We start from the raw sequence: 26,967 nt of genomic DNA on the forward strand, positions 1-26,967 counted from the left end.
TGGTAACTATGGGTAACAGAGTACTATGGGGGCTCTTTGAGGCGAAAACTCCACTAATAGGAAGCTGTGACAGGGCAGATGCAGCGTACGGGTACACAGTGATGTCACTAGGAGGGCGGAGTACCATGATGTCACAGTACATAAAAGGACACTTATATAGTTTGTATATATAAGTTTATTGACATTATAGCACAATCATAGCCAATCACAGCAGTTATATGTCAGATACAGTCAGTGACATTGTAGGAAGTTTCTGTTCCATCACACGGGTCTGATCTTCATCTCAGTCTGTTTGTACGAGTATTTATTACCCTTGCCCTGAAGCCAGTTAATGCCTTCATAAGCGGTACTATGCACCGCAGAAAGGTACTGTCCATTCAGGCTTGACTGGAGACACTTATTGTACCACCAGGCCCCCTTGTACTTGTATGCACAGTTACCGGTGGATACATCATTGTCCTGGTCTGGTGTGGAGAACATCATCCCATTGTGATATGACAGAGAATCTCCTAAACACAGACACAAGCAGAGTTATTAGTGACGGTGTAAATGTGCCGCCGCTGTGTAGCAGATGCCGCTATCACCAGTAATTATTAGAGGGGGAGATGTATCAAGCCTTTGGGGGAGGTAAAGAGGAGGAGTTGCCCACAGCCACCAATCAGATTCTGTGATTTAGAAGACTGCGCTAGATAAATGACAGAATCTGATTGGCTGCTTTGGTAACCTCTCCCCTTTCTCTCTCCCGGGCTTGATACATCTCCCACTGTGATCTCTTAGAGCCGCTGTAAAGTGACATCACACTGAGGGCGAGATGTATCAAGCTTCAAAAAGTGATGAAGTGTAGAGTGATAAACAACCAGCCAACCAGCTCCTACCTGTCATTTTTCAAACCCAGTCTGTGACATGACAGGTAGGAGCTGATTTATCACTCTCCACTTTATCACTTTCTGGAGCTTGATACATCTGGCCCTAAGGGTGACAGCTGCCACCTTCTGCCCACATCTACTACCGGCCTAATAGTGACCACAGAGTTTTTATAGCATCAGTAATGGGCAATGTGAGTGTTCCGCCCATGGGGGTACAAAGCCAGGCGAGGAATATAGGCTCTGGTATTGTAGATGTTGTGGTCACTTCTGGTGACTACATTGTGGTTCTCTATACTAAGCTGTGACAGTCCTGGCTCTTTCTGCCCCATGTCTGCTGTCTGCTCCTCCTCTGTCTGCCTCATATGTACCTTTTATATCATGTGTGTGCGTGTCTGACAATATTCTTACATGTTATATGTGTGTGCGTGTCATTACATGTATGTGTAACACGCCCTCACTGACATTGTGCTTACATGCAGGGCAGCCGAGGATCCCTCCGTCCCTCCCAGGCAGCAGTCCACACACCCCCAAACATTTGCCTAATCGTGGGAGGTGGCCACGCCTCTCGTAATTTTACCGGGGCCCGACATGCCTCTTGGCTGCCCTGCTTACATGTATGTGTAACATGCACTCACTGACATTTTACTTACATGTTATGTGTGTGCATATCATTAGATGATTCTTGAAATATCGGGGACCCCTACTTGTTTTGTCCCTTGTATTTTGTGAACCAGGACTGGCCCTTTAGCCAGGTGCTGGTTTTGAAAAATCCAGGGGACCCCTATTTGGTTTGCACGGTGATTTTTTTAAACCAGGACCGGCTCTTTGAGCCCCGGGTTGGTTATGCTCAGGAGGGGGGACCCCACGCCATTTTTGTTATTTTATCTTTTACACTTTTTTAAGACAGAACCATGCACAGATCTCAATGGTTTGTGCTTGGGTCTGTCAAATTCGCCTGTCAGAACCTGGTCTATTTTTTTAAATGATTAAATTTGGGAGTGTGAAAACACTTAGATGCGAATTAAAGTGTGAGAAAAATCCGACAGGTCAAAATATGCAATTTTCGTAGCAAAAAGTGTGATTTTTAGCGGAATTTACATCCTATTACATGTGTGATTTTAGGAAAATGTGTGAATTCGGATGTTTTTTTGCGAACAAAATCGCAAAAGTCTAAAAATCGCTCTCTATTAAATCTCACCCACAGTATTCTTAGAAAAGCACATGAGGACACAGGGCCCTGCTCGTGAGAGCTTACAATTTAGAGGGAAGGGGAAGACAGACTGGGGTGACACAGCAGGGATAGAAGTGAGCATCAACATAAGGATAGGATGAGAATTGCTTAGATTTAATGAAGAAGGGGGTACTGAGAGCCCATTTAAAATTATGTAGGCAGGTGGCAAGTCTGATAGGGAGAGGTAGAGAATTCCACAGATGTGGAGCACAATGGCCAAAATCTTGGTGGCAGGAGTGGGGAGCAACCAGATGGCAGGAGAGGCAAAGTGCATTTATGGAGCGGAGAGGGTGGGTGGGAGTGTAAGGAGAGATAAGGTCAGATATGTAGGTGGGAGAGGCTTTGCACGTGAGTGTGAGGAGCTTGAATTGTATTCTGAAGGGAAAGGGGATCCAGTGCAGGGCTTTTAAGAGAAGGGACATGGACATAGTACATTTGGACATGAAGATGAGCTGGGCAGCAGCATTGAGGATAGAATCGAGTGAAGAGAGGTGTTCTACAGGGAGGCCAGAAAGTAGGAGGTTACAGAAGTCCACTCTGGAAATGACCAGCGTGTGAATGAGGGACTTTGTAGCATTCTGGGTGAGAAAGGCTTTGATCCTGGAAATATTTTTGAGGTGGAAACAACAGGATTGGGAAAGGTACTGAATGTGTGTTTTAAAGGAGAGAGAGAAATCAAGAATGATGCCAAGGCAGCATACTTGGTGGCTTGGTTGCAGGGCCCAACAGGAAGTCACCCCAGGATCCCAAGCACTTAGTTAGGCATCCAAGACCATTTGTCACCCATCTGTGACATTTCATCAAAATCCACCTAGTGGAAGACCCAGAATACGCTCACCAGGTGAGAGGTCTGCCTGGTGTACACCAACTTGACATGGAACAGCTCCCCATGTTGCCTGGGACGAAGTAATACGATCGGTATTGGTCATATTTTCAAGAAAATACAATTCGTAAATAGGCCAGATTTACTAATCCGCCCTATTTATGGATTCACCTTTCCCTGATGGTGTAGGTGGTCGAATGCCGCCGTATTAATATTTGTCGGCCATATATACAGCAGCTAAATACAAATGTGAGTCGGCAACCTGCACAAATTAGTCAAATCCGTGCAGGCTGCAGTGTAAAAAAACTAGATTAAATTAAAAAAAAATTTTTTTAAATGGCGTAGGGTCCCACCCCATGGCCATAACCAGCCCCAGGCTGAAAGAGCCGGTCCAAATAATATATAGGGGATGCCCATAATTTTTAAAACCAGCACCAGGCTCAAGGACCGGTACTGGTTCCCGAAATATGGGGGACAAAATTAATAGGGGTCCCCCATATTTTGAGAACCAGCCAACAGGATAATGGCACAGCCGGGGGACACTTATTATATAAGGACCCCTGTCCCTACCATGATCCCCCTGACCGGTCAGCCCAGGCAGGGACCCTGGGGAGTGGGAAGCCCCCCAATGAAGGGGTCCTACCTCCAGGATAGCCTGGGGCTGTCCCTGATGTTCCAAGGTGGTGGGTACCGTGCTGAAACATGTAAAATTAGAATAATAAACATTGCTTTTTGAAGTTGAACTATAAGTCCCAGCAGGCCTCCCCCGCATGCTGAGACTTGGCAAACCACACGTCCCAGCATGGGAGGCATTAATTGGTGCCCTTAGACTTCTAGTTCACCTGTAAAAAGAATGTTAAAATAAAGACACACACATACAGAATAGTAGAACTTTTTTACATTCATTGTTTTTACACCTATATACATTACCCATTGCCCCTATAAGGGCGGAGTGGCTTCCACCAGCACGATGACAGTGGCATTCTCTGCTGTCAGTGCTAGGGGACCCAGCTCAGTTTGCAGTCAATGCAGGGTGAGCTGCGGCAGAGAATCACCACTGGAGCGAGGAAGGGTAATGTATAGTGGTGTCAAAATAATGAGTGTAATAAGGCTGTACTATTCCGGGTGTGTGTGTGTGTCTGAGAACACAGAAGTCTAAGGGGGCCCATTAATGCCCTGCATTCTGAGAGTTGTGGTTCACCAAGTCCCAGCATGCATAGGAGGGGTTCTGACTTCCCCACTGACCCCTGCGAATGGCATGACAAAACTGGCTGTTGGAGCGCCAGCACTGGGTCCAAAATACAGGGGACCCCAGTTTCTTTGTCCCAATATTTTTGGAACCAGGACTGGTTCAAGAGCCTGTTGCTGTTTTTTTAAATACAGGGGACCCCTACACATTTTGTCCCCCATATTTTTGAAACCGGGACCGGTTCAATGAGCCCGGGGCTGGTTATGCTCAGGAGGGGGGACCCCATGCCACCCCTGTCGGGTACCATTGTTGATGTCATAGGGATCGGAACGAGTACCATTACTCTTACCCTAGCTGTGGGGTGATTGTATAAAGCCAGGATCCTTTAGTAGTACGGATGGTGTAGTGGTTAGCATTGCTACCTCACAGTGCTGAGGTCATGGGTTCGATTCCCGCATGGCCCTAACTATGCTAAGTTTGTATATTCTCCCCGTACTTGCGTGGGTTTCCTCCGGGCACTCCAGATTCCTCCCACAATCCAAAAATATACTGGTAGGCTAATTGGCTCCCCCCCCCCCAAAAAAAATAAAAAATAAGCCTAGTATGTAGTAGTAGTATGTTTATTTATAAGGCGCCACAAAGTGTCCGCAGCGCCGTACATAGCAAACAAAAAAACAAATTACAAGGTAACGTACAGGGTGTGTTGATAAAATACAGCATAAATAGGGGTATAGCTGGTAGGACTAAAATCAGCATCAGTTCTGAAGTAGGTGTGGAAATTGTTGAGGAGACTGAAGATGAAGTAGAGGAAGGGAAGAACCGGGCAGGAGCACTGGTGAGGTAAAGTAGGGTGAGTACGTGAGGTAGGAGGGCCCTACTCATAAGAGTTAACAGACTAAAAGGAGGTGGGTGGACGATAAGGACAATAGGATAAGTAGGAATGGATGGAGGGGTAGGGTAGGCAGGATAGAAGGAGCAAAAGAGGTTAGGAGGCTAGTCGGAAGAAGTGGGTTTTGAGGGAGCGCTTGAAGGAGGTAAGGGAATCAGAAAGCCTGATGGGTGGCGGGAGGTTGTTCCAGTGCAGGGGGGCAGCGCAAGAGAAGTCTTGGACACGGGAGTGGGAGGAGGTGATTAGGTGAGAGGGCGGTCGGGAGGGAGTGTGGATAGAGATCAATGAAGGTAAGGAGCGGTGGAGGAGGAGAGAGCCTTGTAGGTGGTGGTGAGGAGTCTGTGTGCGTGTACTTGTGGTATGGAATATAGATTGTAAGCTCCACTGGGGCAGGGAGTGTTCAAATATTCTCTGTAAAGCACTGCGGAATATGTATGCGCTACTGTATATAAGAAACGGCTAATAAATAATAATAAATAATTTAGTAGGCTCTGGGGCCTAGTCCAATATGCTCCAGCACAGACCTAATGAAGTCTCAATTTAATCTATTGAACGCCTTTTCGGCGTCCGTAGATAAAAGGACCGGGGGTATTTTACTCTGGGTTGCCATGTGGACAAGGTTAAGAACCTTGGTGGTGTTGTCCTTTGCTTCACAACCGAGGACAAACCCCACTTGGTCGATGTGGATCAGTGAGGGTAGGATCTTGTTCAGTCTGGTGGCCATAAGTTTTGCAAATAGTTTGACGTCAATATTGAGCAGGCTTTTGGGACTGTAGCTGGAGCATACCGCGGGGTCTTTTCCAGGCTTTGGAATTACTGTAATTTGAGCCTCCAGAGCCTGTCTAGAAAAATGAGTGTCTGAATCTATTGCATTAAAAGCTTGGAGGAGCATTTGGCAGGGGGTAAGTTTATCTTGAAGAAATTTATAATAGGCAATAGTAAACCCATCAGGGCCAGGGCTTTTGCCTGTAGGGGAGGATGCTATTGCTTGATCTAGTTCCAGTCAGGAGAAAGGCTGTTCAAGCAAATTACATCACGTGGGCGATCAAATTACATCACGTGGGCGATCAGTTGTGAGGTGAGCTCTGTCAAAGTGTATTGTGTCATTCGGGTCGTTTCCAATTAATTCGTTAAGGTGAGGGCATCCACTAAATTGGCTCGGGAGGCATCTTCGGGTAGGCCTCTACGCATTTACGCATTGTAAATTGTTTCTCCTCCCCCTGTTATCCAGATCTGTAACCCGCATATGTAGAGAGTGTATTTCTTCAGCCTGATCGAGAATGGTATCCTACATGGATTTAAGGCAAGAGTCATTGGAGTCTCTGGATTCTTCCAGGTTGTATTATCCGATCAGTGATGTTGGAGATGTCTTGTCGTAGAATTGCCAGTTCTGATCTGATCGTTTCCTTGATGTCTTGTTTAGTAGGCAGGCTTCTCATGAAGGATAGAATCTCTTTTAAGTCAGAGCCGTCTTTCGCCCAGGCGAAAGCGACACTGGAGAATCTGGCGAAGAGGAGGCTTGACTGGAATTGTCGAGCTCACCAGTTAATTTAAGAGAAGTAGGCTGTAAAAAAGGGCGTAGATCGGATAAGGCCATTGAATCGGCCATGGAGGTAGCTCCGCTCTTCTGGGTTGATTTGTGGGTTTTGCCCATGTTCGCTGACTCGGCTGGATAAAGGAGTGATAGACCTGACATCACGTATATGGGTATATTTATTGCATTATTGATTAGTCACGGCAGCATGGACCCCCCATGGCTCAGGGTCAGCCAATCATGAGGACATGTGTGAGTCGAGTTGGATCAGCGCATTACAGATTAAAGCACAGATGGTGTTTGACGTAACCAGTAAGACAAGGATATATATTTCTGTCCCCAGGTGGTAGTCAAATCCCAGTGAATTTTTAGAAATGGCCACAAGGCGGGTGAGGGGGGGGGGGGGATTTGGGGGGTGAGAAAGGTAGCTGTCATTTAAGTAAATTACAGTGAATACCAGTGTTTTCAGTTTTAATGTGGGATATATCTCCCACATTGAGGGATTGAGGTTGAATAACACATAGGCTGTGCAGGGTCTCTTGTATTTGGGAGCTCAGTATGTGTGGAATCTGGTGCCCCAACCAAGATGGCCGCCACTCTGTATAAGCTGAGTGCTGGGCCAGGAGGGAGAAGATGCTGTAGGTAAGATACCTTATCCCCAATATGCCCGGCCTGGGGGGGCATCTGGGAGAGTCCAGGGAAGGCTGGGTGGTACGTAGGGTGTGTTATGCGGATTCGTTTATCGCTTCCGACTCTGAGTTCCCATATATAACACTGACATTCCTATATATAACACTGACGTTCACATATATAACACTGACGTCCCCATATATAACACTGACGTTCCTATATATAACACTGACGTCCCCATATATAACACTGCCAATCCCATATATAACACTCGCAACAGGGGGACAACTGTGATGGGTCCTGACGATCTGAGGGGCCCCAGAGGCACAGCATGGCTGCGAGTTACGGCCGGTGTGCTGCCTGTGCCCCGCTGCCGCTTGGCTGTGTTTACTGTCTGTGCTGGGGCCGGCCCACTCAGCTGTCTACTGTCTTTCTCTCTATCACACACACTCTCTCGCTCCCTCTCTCTCCTACATTCTCTCTCCTTCCATCACATTTATACACTCTTCCTCTCTCCCTCCACTTCTCTCTCTTCCGCTCCCTCCCTTCATCTCACACACCCTCTATCCCTCTTCCTCCCTCTTCCTCCCTCTCTCCCTCTCCCTCCATCTCATGTATACTCTCTTCCTCTCTCCCCCTCTCTCTCTTCCTCTCCTACCCCCTCCTTTTCAGTGTCTCCCTCCTTCTCCCCCTCTCTTCTATTTTTTTGTTTATTTCTTTTCATTCAATTTCATGGGTATTGTGGCTTTTTCATTGGTGTCAAGTGTATGTCATTTTTTTGGATTGTTTCTTTGTATGTTTTTGTGCACTGCTGCCATTTAAGTACTATATTAGTAACGTAGTTTCTGTGCCCATGGGGATATCAGTGTACCGGGACCCAAGATTTCTGTTGCTGGCCCTGATAACATTACGGTCCCCATATATATAACACTGACGTTCCCATGTATAACATTGCCAGTTCCATATATAACGCTGGCATTCCTATATATAATACTAGCGTTCCCATATATAACACTGACGTTCCCATATATAACACTGACATTCCCATGTACAGTATAACACTGACGTTCCCATATATAACACTGACGTTCCCATATATAACACTGCTGTTCCCATATATAACACTGGCGTTCCCATATATAACACTGGCGTTCCCATATATAACACTGGCATTCCCATATATAACACTGACGTTCCCATATATAACACTGACGTTCCCATATATAACACTGCTGTTCCCATATATAACACTGGCGTTCCCATATATAACACTGGCATTCCCATATATAACACTGACGTTCCCATGTATAACACTGACGTTCCCATGTATAACACTGACATTCCCATATATAACATCACCATTCCATTCCCATTTATAACACTGCCTTTCCCATATATAACACTGGCTTTCCCATATATAACACTGGCGTTCCCATATATAACACTGCTGTTCCCATATATAACACTGGCGTTCCCATATATAACACTGGCGTTCCCATATATAACACTGGCGTTCCCATATATAACACTGACGTTCCCATGTATAACACTGACGTTCCCATATATAACATCACCATTCCATTCCCATTTATAACACTGCCTTTCCCATATATAACACTGGCGTTCCCATATATAACACTGACGTTCCCATATATAACACTGGCGTTCCCATATATAACACTGGCGTTCGCATATATAACACTGGCGTTCCCATATATAACACTGGCATTCCCATATATAACACTGACGTTCCCATGTATAACACTGGCGTTCCCATATATAACACTGGCGTTCCCATATATAACACTGGCATTCCCATATATAACACTGGCATTCCCATATATAACACTGGCATTCCCATATATAACACTGACATTCCCATGTATAACACTGACGTTCCCATATATAACATTACCATTCCATTCCTATTTATAACACTGCCTTTCCCATATATAACACTGGCGTTCCCATATATAACACTGGCGTTCCCATACTGTATATAACATTAACGTTCCTATATATAACACTGATGTTCCCATATATAACATTAACGTTCCTATATATAACACAGGCGTTCCTCACCTGCAGTACTATTCACAAAGTCTCCAAGTATCAATTTGTATTTCCCAGATTCCCCCATAATTTTAAATGATTTGTATTTAGCAAACGAATTTCCAGCCTCAAAGTCTTGTAGGTCCACCCGCAGCTCCCAGGTGCCTGCAATGACAGGAAGATAATTACCAGATGTAACATTAATAATTAGGTTCCATGTACACAGAGGTAAATATGACATCACAATGTTCCGGCATCAGTGTGGCTGGAGGCTGACATCACTGCACTGTGCTGTTAGAGGACCCTGCTATTTCCACTATCTGAGACTACATCTTCCGAATGATCCTCTTTCCCTCCTCAATTATGACACTGCCACAGTCATATTCAGCTTTTCCTCATGGTAACAATGTCACTGGTCCACATGCAAAGCTGCGATTTTCGCAGCTTTCCATGTGGATTAAACGCTGCATGCTGCCAAAACTAACAGCACTAATCTGTGGGTGCCCTGTATGGAAAGTGGGTGGGCATCTGCTGACATAAGCCGCCCGCCCCCGCACCCATGTCACAGGAGCATTTACATGGGAATGCCTAACGTTTTCATTGGAACTGCCAGGAAACGCTGGGCGTTCCTATGCGCAAGTCCCGTTACTGCCATCCTATACCCCCCCCCCGCTCGCACTGCTAGGTGCAAATGGGATGGTGAGCAAGCAGTTTGCCGTGCCCGCTCGCAAAAAGCATCTGCACGTGCACAGAAATATGCATGCGCAGATGCTAAACATCATTCCCCCTATGGAACGCATGGGAGAATAATGAAAACAGAATAATCCCCATTGTGCAGATTTCTTATAATGTTGTGGATGGGAAGATATCTCTTTTGTATCCCCAGCTGCCAATACTACGATGGAAAGAGCATCAGCTGCGAGGGGCGTGCGCGGTGAGGCTGATTCCCACGGGTTGACTGGCAGAGAGGGTGAGTTTTCCTCAGATCCTGATTGGATAAATGAGGGGTTGGGTAGCGAAGGCAGTGGTGTTTCCTCTGGGTGGCAGTCCTCATCTACTGAGGGTGGACATTCTCGTGGAAAACGTCATGGTAAAAAGCACAGGCTTAAGGGGTCCGATTCTTCCCTCGCCTCCGCTTCAGCCGAGGAATTTTCATCTTCTGATGGTGGGGTATGCAAGATTAAGAAACGGAGACTACAGTCCCATCGTTCTCCTATTTCTGATTCCTCACAGGTTTCAATTGAATCAGATATAGCAGCTGATTTTGGTTCACTCTCGGTGAACAGAAATTGGCCCCTGCCCCCAAGATCGGGGTTTGAACGGCCACGGCGATTCATAATGTTGCCGGGTCGTTCGCACAGAACATGTGGCGGCAGGCTCGGGTGTCGCCCATAGGAACACCCACCATTTCATGGGAGTCCCCATAAAAACGCTGGATGTTCCCATGGGATTGCAGGCATCACGTGACGTCAGACGCACGCCCTGTCTTTGTCCCGCTGCCCACAAATATAAGTGACTTGTGGCTTACCGAGTTAACCTGAATAACCCCCATAGTGCATTGCGCTAACACTGATGTTAAGTGAGGGTTTCGGTCAAAGGCAAGAATACGAAGCGGGATATATACTAATATCTTTGCCCTTACCAGTGATGATAGGAAGGCATTGCTTGCGGCAAGGAAAAAGGGTCTGAGCAGCACGGATGCTTTTCGTTCCTATATTGGGTCAAAGTCATGCTAATTTCGTCAGCTTGCTAGTTGGAATCCAGTCCTGATGAATACATGAATCTGGTGCGCAGCGTGCGCTACCAGTTTTTGATTCATCACTTGGTTTCCATGTAAGACGGTTTCGCATGGCAAAACTAAGCGGAGTTTCGGCGTAAAAGGACGTGGAATTATACATCAAGATTACTCAGACGGTTAGAGCCACAGCCAATGGGATTGGAGATAAGGGCTGGAACAGCGAAGGTGCAGCTAGGCCCTTTGTTAATAGATTGGGAGGTCCTAGGGCAGGTCGTAGCAAATGTTTTGCCTTCAATAATGGTTAACGGTGGCCTGATGACTGGGTTCAAGAGATGTTGTTTAGGAAGCATGATTCTTTTTGAAGTGTTTCTGTTCATGGTAGCTCTTAAATTATGGTCTAATGATCTTAGGAACCGGGAGGTAGTTTTGGGGTGTGACAATTTGGGTGCAGGTTTTGCCATTAATAGACAAAAATCCACGTCACTTCTGGTTCTTAGGGTCTTGGCGCGCTTCGTTTTAATACTGTATGCTCGGAAAAGAACATTACGTTGCGGGCCAAACATTTTTTGAGTGGGATCGTTTTCGGAGGCTTGCACCTCTGCTTGCGCAGTTGGCGATATCTGTCCTTTAGGTTATCCATCTGGGTAAGAGGATTTAGCCTACAGGTCCCTGGTGTCAGTAACATTTGCCACCTATATGTCATCATGGGAAATGCTGGTCGCATCTCTTTCTAGAGCGGAAAACAGAGGTGAGCGTTCATAAAAGTTGATTCTTACCTTTATTTGGCAATTTTAGGCCTCTGGGAAATCTTGTGCATACTTCGGACGTATTCTTGAGGGCATCTCGTATTTTTTGCACCTCCGAGGAAGAAGGGACTTTACCAAGTCATTTGTGTCAAGGGTGTTTAAAGGATGGGCAAGGATGGTCCCACTCTTGCCCGACGGAAGGAGACCTATTGATGGTCCCTTGTTGCGTTGAATTTTGGGGTCGCTGAGAATTATTTGCTCTTCCAACTGCGTACTTTTTAGGATTGTCTTTGTTATGGCCTTCCATGGTGCATTCAGGGTGGGCGAACTGGTGTCCTCTTCCTCAACAGCAGCTTTGCCTCATGCTTACGAGCCATGTTGTTGTTACGAGCCATGTCGTTACAGCAAGCCATGCGAGGGGACGCTTTGCACTGTTACGTTGTCCTTGTCGACCATGTCGACATTCGGGACAGAAAAAAAGTGAAAACCCTGTCACCCTTTTGACTGTCAACCTAGCCATGGATCATGTGACCTCCTGGTGCCAATTACCTGATGACGTTATCTTGTGCAGATTGTCATTCCCCAGCCAGAACTCCGTCAGCCGGCTACCAAACCCCATCTTGAAGGACTTCCAGTCACGGTTGAAGTCAACGGAACCATCACAGCGTCTCTGAAATACCTGTAAGTGAGGGTGGAAATGAGCTTGGCAGGAGAGCAATTGTCAGGGCTCATGTCCGGGGACCCTGCGGCACCAGCTTTCATCACTGCGCAGCCCAGGGATTGGAACTTGGCTTTTTATGGTCTCCGTCTTTACAGCAACCTATTTACCATTTACTTATTTGGGAACAGAACTAGGGCCTGATTCTGAGTTTTGCGGCAGCCGCATCTGTGACTGCATAATTTGGAGGTGGCACATCTGTGACTTTACACTAATACCACCACGTATCTCTTCCCGGTGGTACATCCACGTGACTAAGCACCTGTAGGCGTGTAATACTGATTGGTGCATCACCGGTGGCACCATGGGAACTCACATCAGCGTTATGACCGGTACAGATTTACCAATCTCTCCTACAGTGGAAACGATTGAGTGTATGTGCGCACAGACACTGCAGGAACAGGTTCATGGCGCTTCAATCACAAGCACATAGGACAGACCATATTCAGTGAAGTATCTATAAATTAGGAATCGCCAGTGGTGTAACTATAAAATAGGCAGCAACCCCCCCCCCCCCCTTCCCTACATGGTATCTCCTCATTGTCAGTGGATTCCCAGGCACCCCAGACCCCAACTCCGCAGTCCCAGTAAAGCTGCCCCGATTGAATATGTTATGCTCGTAGTCAGGGCTCTGCTCAGTGTCAGGAGATTCCGCCCCCCTCCAGTTGCCACAGCATTTCTACCAAGCCTGCATCTTATAAAAACATCTCTCCCAAAATGACCACCGACTCCTCTAGCTTCCTTAATAACTGACAGCCATTTTCAGAGGGATATTTTCAACAGTGGCAGACAAGATGGGACTGCAGACAAGTATCTGTAGAACCAGGCAGCGACGTAGCAATAGCCCCACAGACTCCCAGCGCCCACTAGTCACCCAGCGCCCACTAAGACACCGCAGGGACTTGACTGTTATACAAAATGGGGCAATCATAACATGGTGATCGGATAGTGCAAGGGGGAGTGGCCTGAGAGTATGAAATGTAAAGGTTTCTGCAGAACGACTTACAATCCAGCCTCCACCATCAGTGTGCATGTCACACAGGACCCTCAGGGGGGTGCTGCCATCTGGGTATATGGTGTACCAGTCACTGAGTAAAACTTCATAATCCTTCAGCTCCTTACAGTTCCTGGCAACTGAGAGATGGGAAGAAGAACATTATACAGTATACAGTGCATCCGGAAATTATTCACAGCGCTTCACTTTTTCCACATTTAAGCCCTTATTCTGGTTGGTGCGGTAATATCCGCGTGCGTTCGTGCCGCCGATGTTTTGTGTCTGCGCATGTGCAGAGGCGTCTCTGCGCATGTGCGAGCGGGGCGTACGGCCAAATTCCGCATGAAATGTGAACACTCCGAACAGGGGGTGGAGAGGGGCGTGAAGGGTTATTTGGGCTCATTACCATATGCGTACGCCCCGCGTTTCATGGGCGTTCCCATGCAAACGCTGGGCGTACGTATGGTAATGCGGCCGTGACGCACGTGTAGGTGGCGGACATATGACATCGCCGGATGTCAGCTGCCCGCCCAGATCCCTGCTTTTGCACGGAAAAATGTCCGTGTGGTCTGAGGTTGCAGGAGCTGGTGGAGCACTCGGTCCTGCGACCATCGAATGATGGGGGAGGTTCCCTGAGATGGAGGAGGCGTATTCCATGAAAAATACACGTGCGGTCCGTTCGGACAGCTTCTTACCGCGTACGGACGGAGTTGGCGATCCATATGGAAGGCGGGGTTTCGCACGCACGGTCCTGGCCGCATATTCGGATCCGGCCGCACCAATCAGAATAAGGGCCTTAGTTATCTTACAGCCTTATTTCAAAATGGAATATTTTTTTTTACTTACAATTTTATACACACAATACCCCATAATGACAACATGAAAAAAGTTTTTTTTAAAGAAATTACATGTACATATTTCCACATGAGGATATTGTGGAAAATTCAGACCAGATTTTAGATCATCAGCAGCAGCAGGAAAATTAAATCCAGTTCAGGTTTCCTAATTGGTGTGATCTGGGTTGGGCTGATTAAGCAGCACCTGTGTTCTCTTGATATAAGTGTTTCCAGGGCAGAGGGTTATTGCTCTTTATGGTGGAATAGCTGTCCATGGTATAGCAGCCGGAAAAGCAGACACATGGAAGTACTTTTCTTAATTCTGAATCATATGCGATTACCTGTTGATCGAGCTAGAACGTACAAGCGCTCTCTGTGTGACACCACCTTGATACTGTGTGCATGCACTACATTTGCGGTTCAAATACTGGAAATATGTGTTCCAGCTCCCGGCCCCAGTAATCTGGCCTCTTAGGCCGATCACTCTACATCTGCAGAAAAAGTATTTTGTGCATCCACCCCTGTGCGCCTCGCCGGCTGTAAGCAGCGGCTCCTGTCCCGGCCTATACTTCAGGGTTGCCGACCCTCCCGGAATTTCCGGGAGTCTCCCGAAAATCGGGGCTCCCTCCCGGCCCCCCGGAAGGGTGGGCAACCCTCCCGGATTCAGGGGGGACCCCCGCTGTCCCCCGGATCGCGGCATTAAAATGCCGCAATCCTCGGGTCTCAGAGGAGGGGGCGGAGCTAAAATGACACAATCGCGTCATTTTAGCCCCGCCCCCTCCATGGAGATCACTGAATTAGCTGGTTTAACAGCATGGGGGCGGGGCTTAGTGATTTCACGCTTAAGCCCCGCCCCCTGAGCGGCTACAGAATCTCTCATCTCCTGGCTTCTCCCGGAGAGGAGAAGAAGAAAGTCGGCAACCCTGCTATATTTGACAGACTCACGTCTCACAATGCCGTCATCTTATGCTCTGCTGGCGATCTACATATTTAAGCTTTACATAAGCATTAGACATAACATTATGGGGCCTACACACAGGGTGATTTCAGGGCATTTTCTAAGCAATCTGACTTAATTTTACTAGATCGCTTAGAAAATGCCCCTACATCGCTCCCTGCCACAGCGATGTGCGGCCCGTGCGTCGCTATCACCAAATGATTAAAATCCAGCATGCTGGATAAATCTAGTTAGATTGCTGGTCCGGGCCCGTGTTCTCATCGCTCAGCACAATCTCCACATGTGTAGGCCCCATCAGAGTCATTTATTGACATTTCTACTGCATGCTCGGACGCTTCCTGTAAAACATGTCATGCTTTCAGGATATGGATTGGATGCGTAATTGAACAATTGTCAGGGATATTTATACGGGGACTCAGCCATTGGCTGTCAGGTCATTCAACTTTGTTGCAGAATACGTACTTTTGACCCGTATTTCTCCTTGCTAAAGGTCATTAGTGTTGGACCAATACATTGAAGCAGTTTTCTACCACTTTGTATGTGCCCCAAATAAATAGATAATTGCTGAATTTGTGACAAGTGCTAATTTCCCCTTTATGCCCCATATGGACACCCCCCTGTTGCTTAGATTAAGCAAGGGCTGCCTAAGCCAGAGCGTACTTAAGAGGCTTACATTTTTTGGTTTGGCAGGAAAGGGTTAATGACTGCTAGTGTGTTTAAAGTTGGTTTCAGTTTTGTTTAATTAGCCTTTGGGTGAACTGGAGGGGGGGGGGGCGTGAGCTTAGGGAGAGGGGTATATATAGGCAGGTCCTTACAGGGGTACTTCCTCTTGCAGAATTTCTTCAGCCCCACCCACCCTCCCTTGCCTTCGGCATTTCAATTTATAGTCAAATCATTGGCACATTTGCCATTTTCTCAGCTAAGGCGGTAGGGCGTCACGGTCCAGCGGTCACTTGTGGCATGAGAGGGCGCTGGGAGGCACTGCCCCCTGGAAAGACGGCAGGGTGTCCTGCCTTTGCGGGGGGGCGCGGTGGGCACTCCGTCAGCGGAGTGTCCACACCGGCCAGAGCGGGGGTGGTGAGACTTCCCAGCGTTAGGTTGTGCCTTAGACAGATGGGCCGTCTCAGTCGTCCCATATTTAATATCAATCAGTTGGGGCGTTTAAGTCGCCGCCATTTTGAGATGTGACTAGAGCTGGGCATTCCGTGGCGCCTTATTGCCAGCCCTTTACGAGAGGGTCATACCACATTAATAAATATACTTATGACCTTTAAATCTAATTGTTACGGTGTCCGTGTCTTTATTGTGTCAGCGTGAGTTATTTTTAGTTAAGCTAGCTTAAAGGGTGTGTTAGAGTTTCAAGCCAAATAAATGTATAGACGCCTTATTGGTGAGTGAGTGCAGGTTGTATATGATTCTTACAGGATATCACATCATAGGTTACCTTTAGTTCCTTGTAGCCCCAGAATACCTGGATCTCCTGCATTACAATGATATATAACAGTGATAAGTGACACGTATGCTGTACCTATACCAGTCTCATATGCTGCTGTATATCAGGGGCTTCCCGATATCACACTCACTACTCAGCCTGATTAAAGGTCCCAGGTGTCCTAGGCTAATATACATGTAGCTCACATTGTAAAGCTGCTATACCAGTGGTTCCCAAACTTTTTTGCATCACGGCACATTATCAGAATATTTGTCACGGCACCCCTAGGTGCAAAGTTTGCTACTGAGAATTTCAGAAAACAATATTAAATTAAATAAGTTGTGCTTATATTTCATCATTAGGTCCAGTTATGTGGTGAGGGACAGAACTCACCTCTGTTTATCCACATATTTTAAAACTGGAAGCCAAAAGCTCTGGTTTTGCCCATTACATTGACCATAAATAATTTGAATCGGTTCTGGACCACCAAACCGAGGCACCCCTGCAAGTGCTCCGAGGCACCCCAGGGAGCCTAGGCACACAGTTTGGGAACCACTGTGCTATACACCATACATACTTACCTACCTGACCCTCTCCATGCGGGAGAAAATGCTCTGTTTCTGGACTTCCCTGGTAATGTATGATTGCCATCACCTGTGGTGAAACACCTTTACCTAGCTCCCCACAGGTGATAGCAATCATACATTACCAGGGAAGTCCTGAAACAGGGCATTTTCTCCCGCATGGAGAGGGTCAGGTAGGCAAGTATGCTATACACAGGTGTATGGGCGCTCAGGGACTCACCAGTCATACTGCTAATGTAAATGTAGCAAAGGGTATACAACTGGCATGAAGGATCTCATGCTTGTGGCATGTGATGGTTTTAGGCTACCCAGCTGGCGCTGTAGCACAATGTACATAAAGTAATGGTTCCATCAGTTAGTTACATTGGCACAGATATCTGGAATTCACCTTAAAAATCCCCCCCCCCCCCCAGTACATCAGGACGGGTGATCGCTAACGAGCATGGAATAGATTAGGCCTTTATTTTATATCTCGACTATCACCTAGAAGGTAGGTACTACTAATAATAATAATAATACTGGTACTACTACTACTAATACTGGTACTACTACTACTAATACTGGTACTACTACTAATGGTACTACTACTACTAATAATACTGGTGGTGCTACTACTAATACTGGTACTACTACTAATAATAATACTGGTACTACTACTACTAATACTGGTACTACTACTACTAATAATAATAATACTGGTACTACTACTACTAATACTGGTACTACTACTACTAATAATAATAATACTGGTACTACTACTACTAATACTGGTACTAATAATAATAATAATAATAATAATAATAATAATAATAATACTGGTACTACTACTACTACTACTAATGGTACTACTACTAATAATAATATTGGTGCTACTACTACTGGTATTACTACTAATACTACTACTGGTACTACTACTAATACTAATTCTGGTACTACTACTACTACTACTAATGGTACTACTACTACTAATAATAATACTGGTACTACTACTACTAATAATAATACTGGTACTACTACTACTAATACTGGTACTACTACTAATGGTACTACTACTAATAATAATACTGGTGCTGCTACTACTCCTACTGCTGCTACTACTGGTATTACTACTAATACTACTACTGGTACTAATACTAATTCTGGTACTACTACTAATACTGGTACTACTACTGCTACTACTTCTACTACTGGTACTACTACTACTACTACTACTACTAATACTGGTACTACTAATACTACTAATACTGTTACTTCTACTAATACTGGTACTACTACTACTACTAATGGTACTACTACTAATAATACTGGTGCTACTACTACTACTACTACTGCTGCTACTACTACTGGTATTACTACTAATACTACTACTGGTACTACTACTACTAATTCTGGTACTACTACTACTACTACTAATACTACTACTAATACTGGTACTACTACTACTACTAATACTGGTAGTACTACTACTAATTCTGGTACTACTACTACTAATACTGGTACTACTACTACTAATACTGGTACTACTACTAATACTGGTACTACTACTAATTCTGGTACTACTACTACTAATACTGGTACTACTACTACTAATTCTGGTACTACTACTACTAATACTGGTACTACTACTACTGCTACTAATTCTGGTACTACTACTAATACAGGTACTACTACTACTACTACTAATTCTGGTACTACCACTACTACTACTACTAATACTGGTACTACTACTACTCATAATAATACTGTTACTACTAATACTACTGTTATTACTACTACTAATACTGGTACTACTACTACTAATGGTACTACTACTACTACTAATTCTGGTACTACTACTACTACTAATAATACTGTTACTACTAATACTACTGTTATTACTACTACTAATACTGGTACTACTAATACTACTACTACTGGTACTACTACCAATACTGTTACTACTGCTACTGTTGCTACTACTAATACTGTTACCCCTACCACTACTACTACTACTACTTCTAATAATAATAATAATAATAATAGTTACCTTTAGGTCCTTGTAGTCCTGGAACACCTGAATCTCCTGCATTACAAGGACATATAACAGTGATTAGTGACATTTGGACTGTACATATACAAGTCTCTATGCTGTTGTATATGGGGGTGGGGCCCATATCACACTCACTACTTAGTTACACTCCCAGACCATCTGGGTGACTTTTAATGGAATGCAAATTTGTGGGTTTTTAGCGATTTTTATTTAAAAAAAAACAGCCGAATTTGCATGTTTTTCCAAAATTGCAAACTTAGTGGGATGCAAATTGAGTAAAAAAAAAATCTAATTTTTTGCTGCAAATTTGCACATTCTGAACTGGTGACTTTTCTACACACTTAAATTTGCATCCATATGTTTTCCCATTAAAATGTATACAAATCACAAATTGAATGAGATTAAACCAGGCTGAATATGTTTTCACTGGAGAAACGGAGGTTGAGAGGTGATATAATTAGTATGTTTAAAAAATACAGGTTTGGGAATCATATGGAACTGGGAGATGATTGGTCACTAACAGGCCTATACTTAGAACACGCGTCTGAGGCTCAAGGTGGATGGAGAATACCTACCTACGTGTCAAGGTATGGATGGACGGAATCGGTACATCTGTCAGACCAGACTTAGGTCTACAGTCATTAGGTCGACCCCGGAAGGTCAACTGGCCCCAAGGTGGACAGGGTTAAAGGTCGACATGGGTCAAGGTCGACATGGCTTAAGGTCGACATGGGCCAAGGTCCACATGGGTTTAGGTCGACAGTCATTAGTTCGACATGATTTTTTCACTGTTTTTTTACCCCAAATGTCACCACAGTCTACATGGACACAGTTGGAGTTGAACCGCAGCCCTTCGCTTCGCTCGCATTGCTTCGGGCACGCTAGTTTATTCTTCCACTACGCCCTAGTGGATGGCAGGGCATGAAATACCGCCTGTCGGCACATGTCGGCTCAAAAAACAGTGAAAAATTCATGTCGACCTAATGACTGTCGACCTAATCCCATGTCGACCTTGGCCCATGTCAACCTTGACCCATGTCGACCTTTAACTCTGTCGATCTTGGGGCCAGTCAACCTTCCGGGGTCGACCTAATGACTGTCGACCTAAATGTGGTCTGACAGATGATTTCCCGGATGGACTGTGGGTGTAAAAAAGTTATACTGGTTATATTGGTTCTCACAAGTCTCTGCATGTGGTGCAGGCTTGCTGGGACTCATAGTTCCACAGCAATATACAATAGTTATTTCTATTTTTACACATTTATCAGGCTGATGCCCACCGCCCAAGGGGCATTGGGGACAGCCCCGGGCTTCAGCCTGGGAAGGTAAATTGTGGAGGGGGAACCCCTTCAGTGGGGATCCCCAGAATCCCTACACCCAGGCTGCCAGGTCAGGGGGTAAATGCTTTGGCCAGGAGGGCTTGTATAAAAAGTCTCCCCCTGGCTGTGACATTACCCTGCTGGCTGGTTGGGCCTGGTGTTGGTTCACAAAATACCAGGGACCCCTACTCATTATGTCCCCCGTATTTTGGAACCAGGACCAGCCCTTGGGCCTGGTGCTGGTTTTAAAAAAATACAGGGAATCCCTATTTAATTTGTTCTCTGATTTTGTAAAACCAGGACCGGCTCTTTGAGCCCATGCCATTTTTAAAAATTATTTATTTATTCACTTTTTTTACACTGAAGCCTGCACGGATCTGACTGATCCATGCAGGCTTCTGCCAAATACACCTGGAAAATGAACCGTCAATTAGCGGCTGTATATTACATAAGGCCTCTTAGATATCACTCCGTGTGTAGGCTCATTACAATCATACAGAAAAATATTCAAACAGGGGTATCCCTAGAGGGACTTGTGTTATGTTACAGGTGATTACAAATTGTCACCAACCTTTCTGTCCGGGTAATCCAGCTGTTCCTGCGATGCCTGTGGGTCCTGAGAATAATATATAATGCATAAACCATGTACAATATATAATAATTAGTGCTACACGTGTATAATACATAATACAGATGTGACTGCAATTTAAGCAACCATGTATGTGGATCATACTTGCCTACTTTTGAAAACTAGTTTCAGGGAGATTATAGTTGGTAACATGGCTATTTTTCAGAAGGCTCCAGCAGGAACTGAGGCCCTTATTCTAGTTCACTCTTTCTGACAAAATATTTCTTAGATGGACAAAACCATGTGCACTGCAGGTGAGGCAGGTGTTACTTGTGCAGAGATAATTAGATTTGGTTGGGGTTTTACACCTGCCTCACCTGCAGTGCACATGGTTTTATACATCTAAGAAACATTTTGTCAGAAAGAGTGAACTAGAATAAGGGCCTCAGTTCCTGCTGGAGCCTGCAGAAAAATATCCAGATGTAGATGAGCCCCAAAGCAGTTAGTAAGAGATACTATACTTGGTAAAGTGCTGGGAAATGGTGCAGATTATTAAATGTAACTGTATATATCTCTCATTCCTTTTTCTCAAAATATGTAACAGGGTAATGTGGGATAGGTGAAATGAGGGAGATTTCTAGACTAATAAGGGGGAGAGGGAGATTGCTGCTATTTCAGGGAGTCTCCTGCAGAATGCAGGGGGGAGGTAACTATGATATAACAGAAAAATTGTAAAAAAATTTCCCAAGATTATCATTTTATGCTGAATCCTGTGGGTCATTAGGTCTACCACTGAAGGTCGACGAGCCTTAGACACATGAAAAAGGTCGACATGACTTTAGGTTGATAGGGTCATTAGGTTGACACAGGTATCATGTCAACATTGAACACCGAAGAAGTGCACCGCGTCCCCTCGCATGGCTCGCTACGCTCGGCACACTATTATATTCTCCCACCACGCCCTAGTAGATGGTAGTGTATAAAATACCACCTGTCGGCACGTCGGTTGATAAATAAAGTGAAAAACCCATTTCTTCGGTGTCCATGTACACCCCCAAAAAATATGAAAAACTCATGTTGACCTTTTGACCCTGTCGACCAATAGTTGTCGACCGTTTGACTGCAGACCTAAAAAATGTAGATCGAATATACCTTACCCCTTGTGCGTTCCTCTGCCTATGGACACCGGTGACTATGGTTCTTCAGGTCTTGTAGCCTGGAGAATTATAGTACAATCTGGGCCCTGCTGGGTCACCACACAGAGGCTGATTGAATAGGTCACTGCCCTAAAGATGACGGGGTCTTAGACAGTTGCCGGAGGGTGGCACTTGGGAGCAGCCCCCCCGTGGAGCCAAGTGAGCGGCGCCCGGTCCCCCCACCCTCGTGGACTGACTCGGCAACTGCATCCCCCCCCCCTGCGGGTGAGCGGTGAGGCTTGTCTCAAATCCCCCCCCACTCTTAGAGCGACTCAGCGGGAGCGGTGGCCATGCCCCCCCCCTAACAATGGAGTGACTCATCGGCATCCTCCCCCCCCCCCCCCTGTGGCCCGCATCCCCGCACGCCCCCCCCTTCCCCTGCTGAACGGATGAGGCCCCCCCGAATGGAGCGCCAGACTATTACTGCACTTAATTTGTCCTGTGACAAGAATATATACTTGCTAGTTAGCCCGCTCGAAGCAAATGCTTCGAAAGCTAGTCTGCTACCTTGTGATAGCCTCTGTGCATGTGTGTGAGAGATGTAGTGTCACTCGCTGCCAACAGATGGCAGTGTTTCGGAGACACACAAACAGACACTAGACACACATATATGTAGATGATAGAGGTATACGTTCCCTGTGTCCTCAGTAGAGCAATCTGATCTCCATGTGGGTCCCTATAGTAGAAGCAGGAACTGCAGGCACTGACCACTCTTTCCTGGAGGGCCCCGTTCTCCTGTTTCGCCTTTTTCTCCCCGCACCACATGATATTCTCTCAGGACATTCACCTGTTGTAGATCACCTGGACAGTTACAGAACAAATAAAAGTAAAATGTGAATGTTGACCGTCAGACCTGGTCAATGACTTTGATCTTTACAGATAACATTGTTACACACATTGGTAGAGAGAGGTTACAAAGTGACAAAGACAACCTTGCGGCCGGTGGGGGGGCGGCGGGTGGGGATACTCACCCATGGCAACGGCGTTACCCTGAAAATGCTGGGCATTCCTATGGTAATCTCTTGGTGACGTGGGCACTGGGGGCAGGCAGCTGACATTACCGGATGTCAGCTGCCCGTCCATTTCCGCGACAACGTACACGCATATAACTTTATATATATATGCTTGTGCGCACCACATCTTTCGATGGCATGCGAATGTATATGTAAAACGTCCATTTACATGCCATGCGAACATATGTGTAGTGTGAATATTGGGCCGGCGTACCACCATTCGCGGGGCCGGTTCTGGTTGACTCTCAAGGATAACCCCCCATTGTCCAGTTTGTCCAGTTATACTGCAGGCCAGAAACAATGGCAATAGAATAGAAGTACAAGCAAGCCACATATGGGGATGAGTAGTTGAGTACATTTACCGTTCAAATAATCAAAAGAAATCATTTTCCAATTTTTTTCACCCCAAAATACTGGTCACCTTGGAGGTGGATTAATCCTTGCATACGGCCAGCGATAATAAAAGTAGCAGGATTCTACTGCATGATGGCCTCACGCATGCGCAGTCTATAGCATAGCGCCCAGCCTGTAAAATCACATGCGTGTGTTCAGGTCTGATTAACCCTCAATAAGCTGAATCAAGAAACCAACACACTTATCAGTAGTGTTGAGAACCCATTGAATAGAAAACCGAGGGCTGATTAAGCTAGAGGTGACATAAACTACCGAAGGAGTCTGAGATGCCTGCACTTTAAGTTGTGGTTTGCTAGGGGCTATGATGCTGCAGCATTAGCCAATTAGGGAGCAGGGGAGGAGTTCCTGTAGTTAGGAATAGCCAGAGAGTCAGGTGATCTGCCTCTCTGGCCCGGTTTTCCCCACCCTCCCTCCCTATTTTCTTTCTTTTCTTGGCGGCGGTAAAGAACGGTCCTTGTTCAAATGGAAGTGATATGAGGATAGTGGGGTGCGCTCTCCCGTCAATGATACGCTACTAGCCCATGCCCCTTGGACAGGGGTGGGATACACCATCCGCACGGGTGGGTAGCGTGGGAGAATTGAACACCAATGATGTGTGAATGGTGTGATGTCATCTTACCCCTCTTTTCTCTATGACCGTTCTTTAGGGCCGCCACCCTCTTTTATAGAATCAATATAAATAGTTGTCAATCAATAAATTTGACATTCATATTGAAACGCCAGCACTTGTGTCTGTCTCTTTATTTTAGTGTTAAGTTAGATAAGATTAGATAAGTTATTAAAGTGTGGGGCATTAAGATTGCCGATGGTAAGTTTAATTTTCGGTGACGTTCACCGTGGAGCACCAACGACGGAACACATGTTCCCGGTCACATGATTATTACATTATAACAGTTCTAGCTGAGATTGTTATTTATGTGAGTACACCAGCGACTGCCCTCTTTAGCCTGAAGTTCTTTTCTGATAGTTTCACAAACAGCGACTTTGGACTGAGCGTAGTTGCGCTAACATTTTGTAAAATTTGTACTTAGTCCACGGAATTGTAACATAGGGGGTGATCTGATTGCTCAGGTACGAATTTGCCCCAATGGACAGGGTTTGCACATGCAAATCGGCCATCTGAAATGTAAGTATAGATTTACTGTTCAGGGTGAAGACTGGAGAAATCATTCGGAAGGATGGACAAAAACAAGTCTTTGCACTGGAGGTTTGTTTTGGAACCAGTTCAATGATATCCATTCAAGTGCTGCAGCTATAAAACAAGAGACTGGGATGTGCGTGCATGTGAGAACAAGTTATCCTAGACCTACCAGTATATTTTTGGGGATTGTGGGAGGAAACCCACACAAGTATGGGGAGAATATACAAACTCCACACAGTTAGGGTCATGTTGGGATTCAAACCCATGACCTCTGTGCTGTGAGGCAGTAACGCTAACCATTACACTATCTGTGTTGCACTGCGATACAGAAAGCCGGACTCACCTGTGCAGGTGTTCTCGGCGTTACCGAGAGCGGTGACCAGACAGATGACCATGAGCCCTGAGGACAGCATTGCGGATTCCGCTCCTTCCTGTCTTACTCTGGAACCTTCCTGTGTTACTCTGGGTTCTGTAAGTGCACATCCACTATTTAGAGGCTATATTTATTCTGAATTGTAATCTCACTAGTTACCAGCACTTGTATTTCTCCATTGGACGTCATCTAGTGGCTGCCAGTGTGCAAATATTTGAATCCCCCCCCCTTCCACCCATGGAGGCCGAGCAGTGTTAGGGGCCCATTTATCAATGATTGCATTTACACTGCAATCTGGGAGCAATATTACCGCCCAGGATCTCATTGTAATAACGCAATGCTAACAGCGGGATGTATCATTCCCTGCTCGCAGGGACAGGGCTCTGAAAGGAGCCTGTTCTTGTGATGTGCTCAGCCAGGCACCGGGAGGGTCTGTGCATGTGAGGTTAGCCCTGACTCCCTGCCGAACCCTGCAAAAATGTCCGCCACCTAGGAGGAGACCAATTCTATAGGTACTACTTGACCTCTAGCATCTGTCAAGGATGCTCGTATAGCACAACGCAAAAGTGTCAGGAATGCCGGCATGCCTGTGACCAGTAAAACCATGGCAACGAGTAACAAACCCCTGGCAATAAGCATGTAACACTTAACAATGAGCATTATTATTTATTACCAGTTAGTTATCTAATGCACACATGTTCCGCAATGCTTTACAGAGAATATTATTGCCAGTTTCTTATATAGCGCACACATATTCTGCAGCGCTGTACAGAGAATATTATTGGCAGTTTCTTATATAGCGCACACATATTCTGCAGCGCTGTACAGAGAATATTATTGGCAGTTTCTTATATAGCGCACACATATTCCGCAGTGCTGTAAAGAGAATGTTATTACCAGTTATTTATATAGCGCACACATATTCTGCAGCGCTGTACAGAGAATATTATTGCCAGTTTCTTATATAGCGCACACATATTCCGCAGCGCTGTACAGAGAATATTATTACCAGTTATTATATAGCGCACACATATTCTGCAGCGCTGTACAGAGAATATTATTGGCAGTTTCTTATATAGCGCACACATATTCTGCAGCGCTGTAAAGAGAATATTTGAACATTCACATCAGTCCCTGCCCCAGTGGAGATTACAATCTATATTCCCTACCACATGTACATGCACACACAGACATTCTACAAGAAGTTTCTTAATAAAAGATGTAAAAAATAGATGAAAAATATATTCAAGAACTATAGACGGTACAGTACACTGTATAGACTAAGCCGCCTTCTGAGATCCCACCATCAGAACTGGATGCCCAGTCTGCATCAAAAGGGTTCTACGACATGTAAAAATGCAAATGGAAGCATTACCAATGCACCATAGACACTGTAAGCATAATACAAAAACGCTCAATACCAATAACATCTGATAATATGCAGATACACGCAACAAAAATAGACAAACAACAATCACATACATATATCAGTAATACTACTGTGCATATATAAAATAAAGGGGCACACACGGGGAGATATAAGTAGACTGGCCAATCCCAGGATCGTCGGGATCCGGGGATTTGGCCAAGTAATTGCAGAGTTTTCAATCCAATCTAATGCCGGGTAGCATCTGAGCACCTGCTGAGATGCTGCTCAGTTTCTCCCGACCGCTGCTGTGCGGCTCTGTGCAGCG

General features: G+C 45.6%; 1 protein-coding gene across 1 annotated transcript; it reads right to left on the reverse strand.

The window, feature by feature from the left end:
• Positions 1-158: 158 nt before the first annotated feature.
• LOC146055205 (ficolin-2-like) lies at positions 159-25,425 on the reverse strand. The gene is made up of 9 exons (XM_083168215.1): positions 25,244-25,425; positions 23,041-23,133; positions 21,140-21,184; positions 19,247-19,282; positions 16,649-16,684; positions 13,423-13,550; positions 12,248-12,377; positions 9,245-9,379; positions 159-509 (listed from the first exon to the last, which is right to left on the reverse strand). Exons 1-9 carry the CDS (start codon positions 25,311-25,313, stop codon positions 262-264), a joined length of 921 nt encoding a protein of 306 aa, XP_083024341.1. The 5' UTR covers positions 25,314-25,425; the 3' UTR covers positions 159-261.
• Between the last annotated feature and the right edge of the window lie 1,542 nt (positions 25,426-26,967).

Source organism: Crinia signifera, unplaced genomic scaffold (assembly GCF_055691185.1).
Source record: "Crinia signifera unplaced genomic scaffold, ASM5569118v1 HAP2_SCAFFOLD_355, whole genome shotgun sequence".
NCBI lineage: Eukaryota > Metazoa > Chordata > Amphibia > Anura > Myobatrachidae > Crinia > Crinia signifera.

What these genes read in the sequence shown, in the direction of transcription:
- LOC146055205 (XM_083168215.1), bottom strand. Translation starts at nt 25,313, where the DNA reads ATGCTGTCCTCAGGGCTCATGGTCATCTGTCTGGTCACCGCTCTCGGT. An exon ending in GGGCCCTCCAGGAAAGAGTG is followed by an intron (nt 21,185 to 23,040) that starts GTCAGTGCCTGC and finishes TATTATTCTCAG; the next exon opens with GACCCACAGGCATCGCAGGA. An exon ending in GCACAAGATAACGTCATCAG is followed by an intron (nt 9,380 to 12,247) that starts GTAATTGGCACC and finishes CTGTCATTGCAG; the next exon opens with GCACCTGGGAGCTGCGGGTG.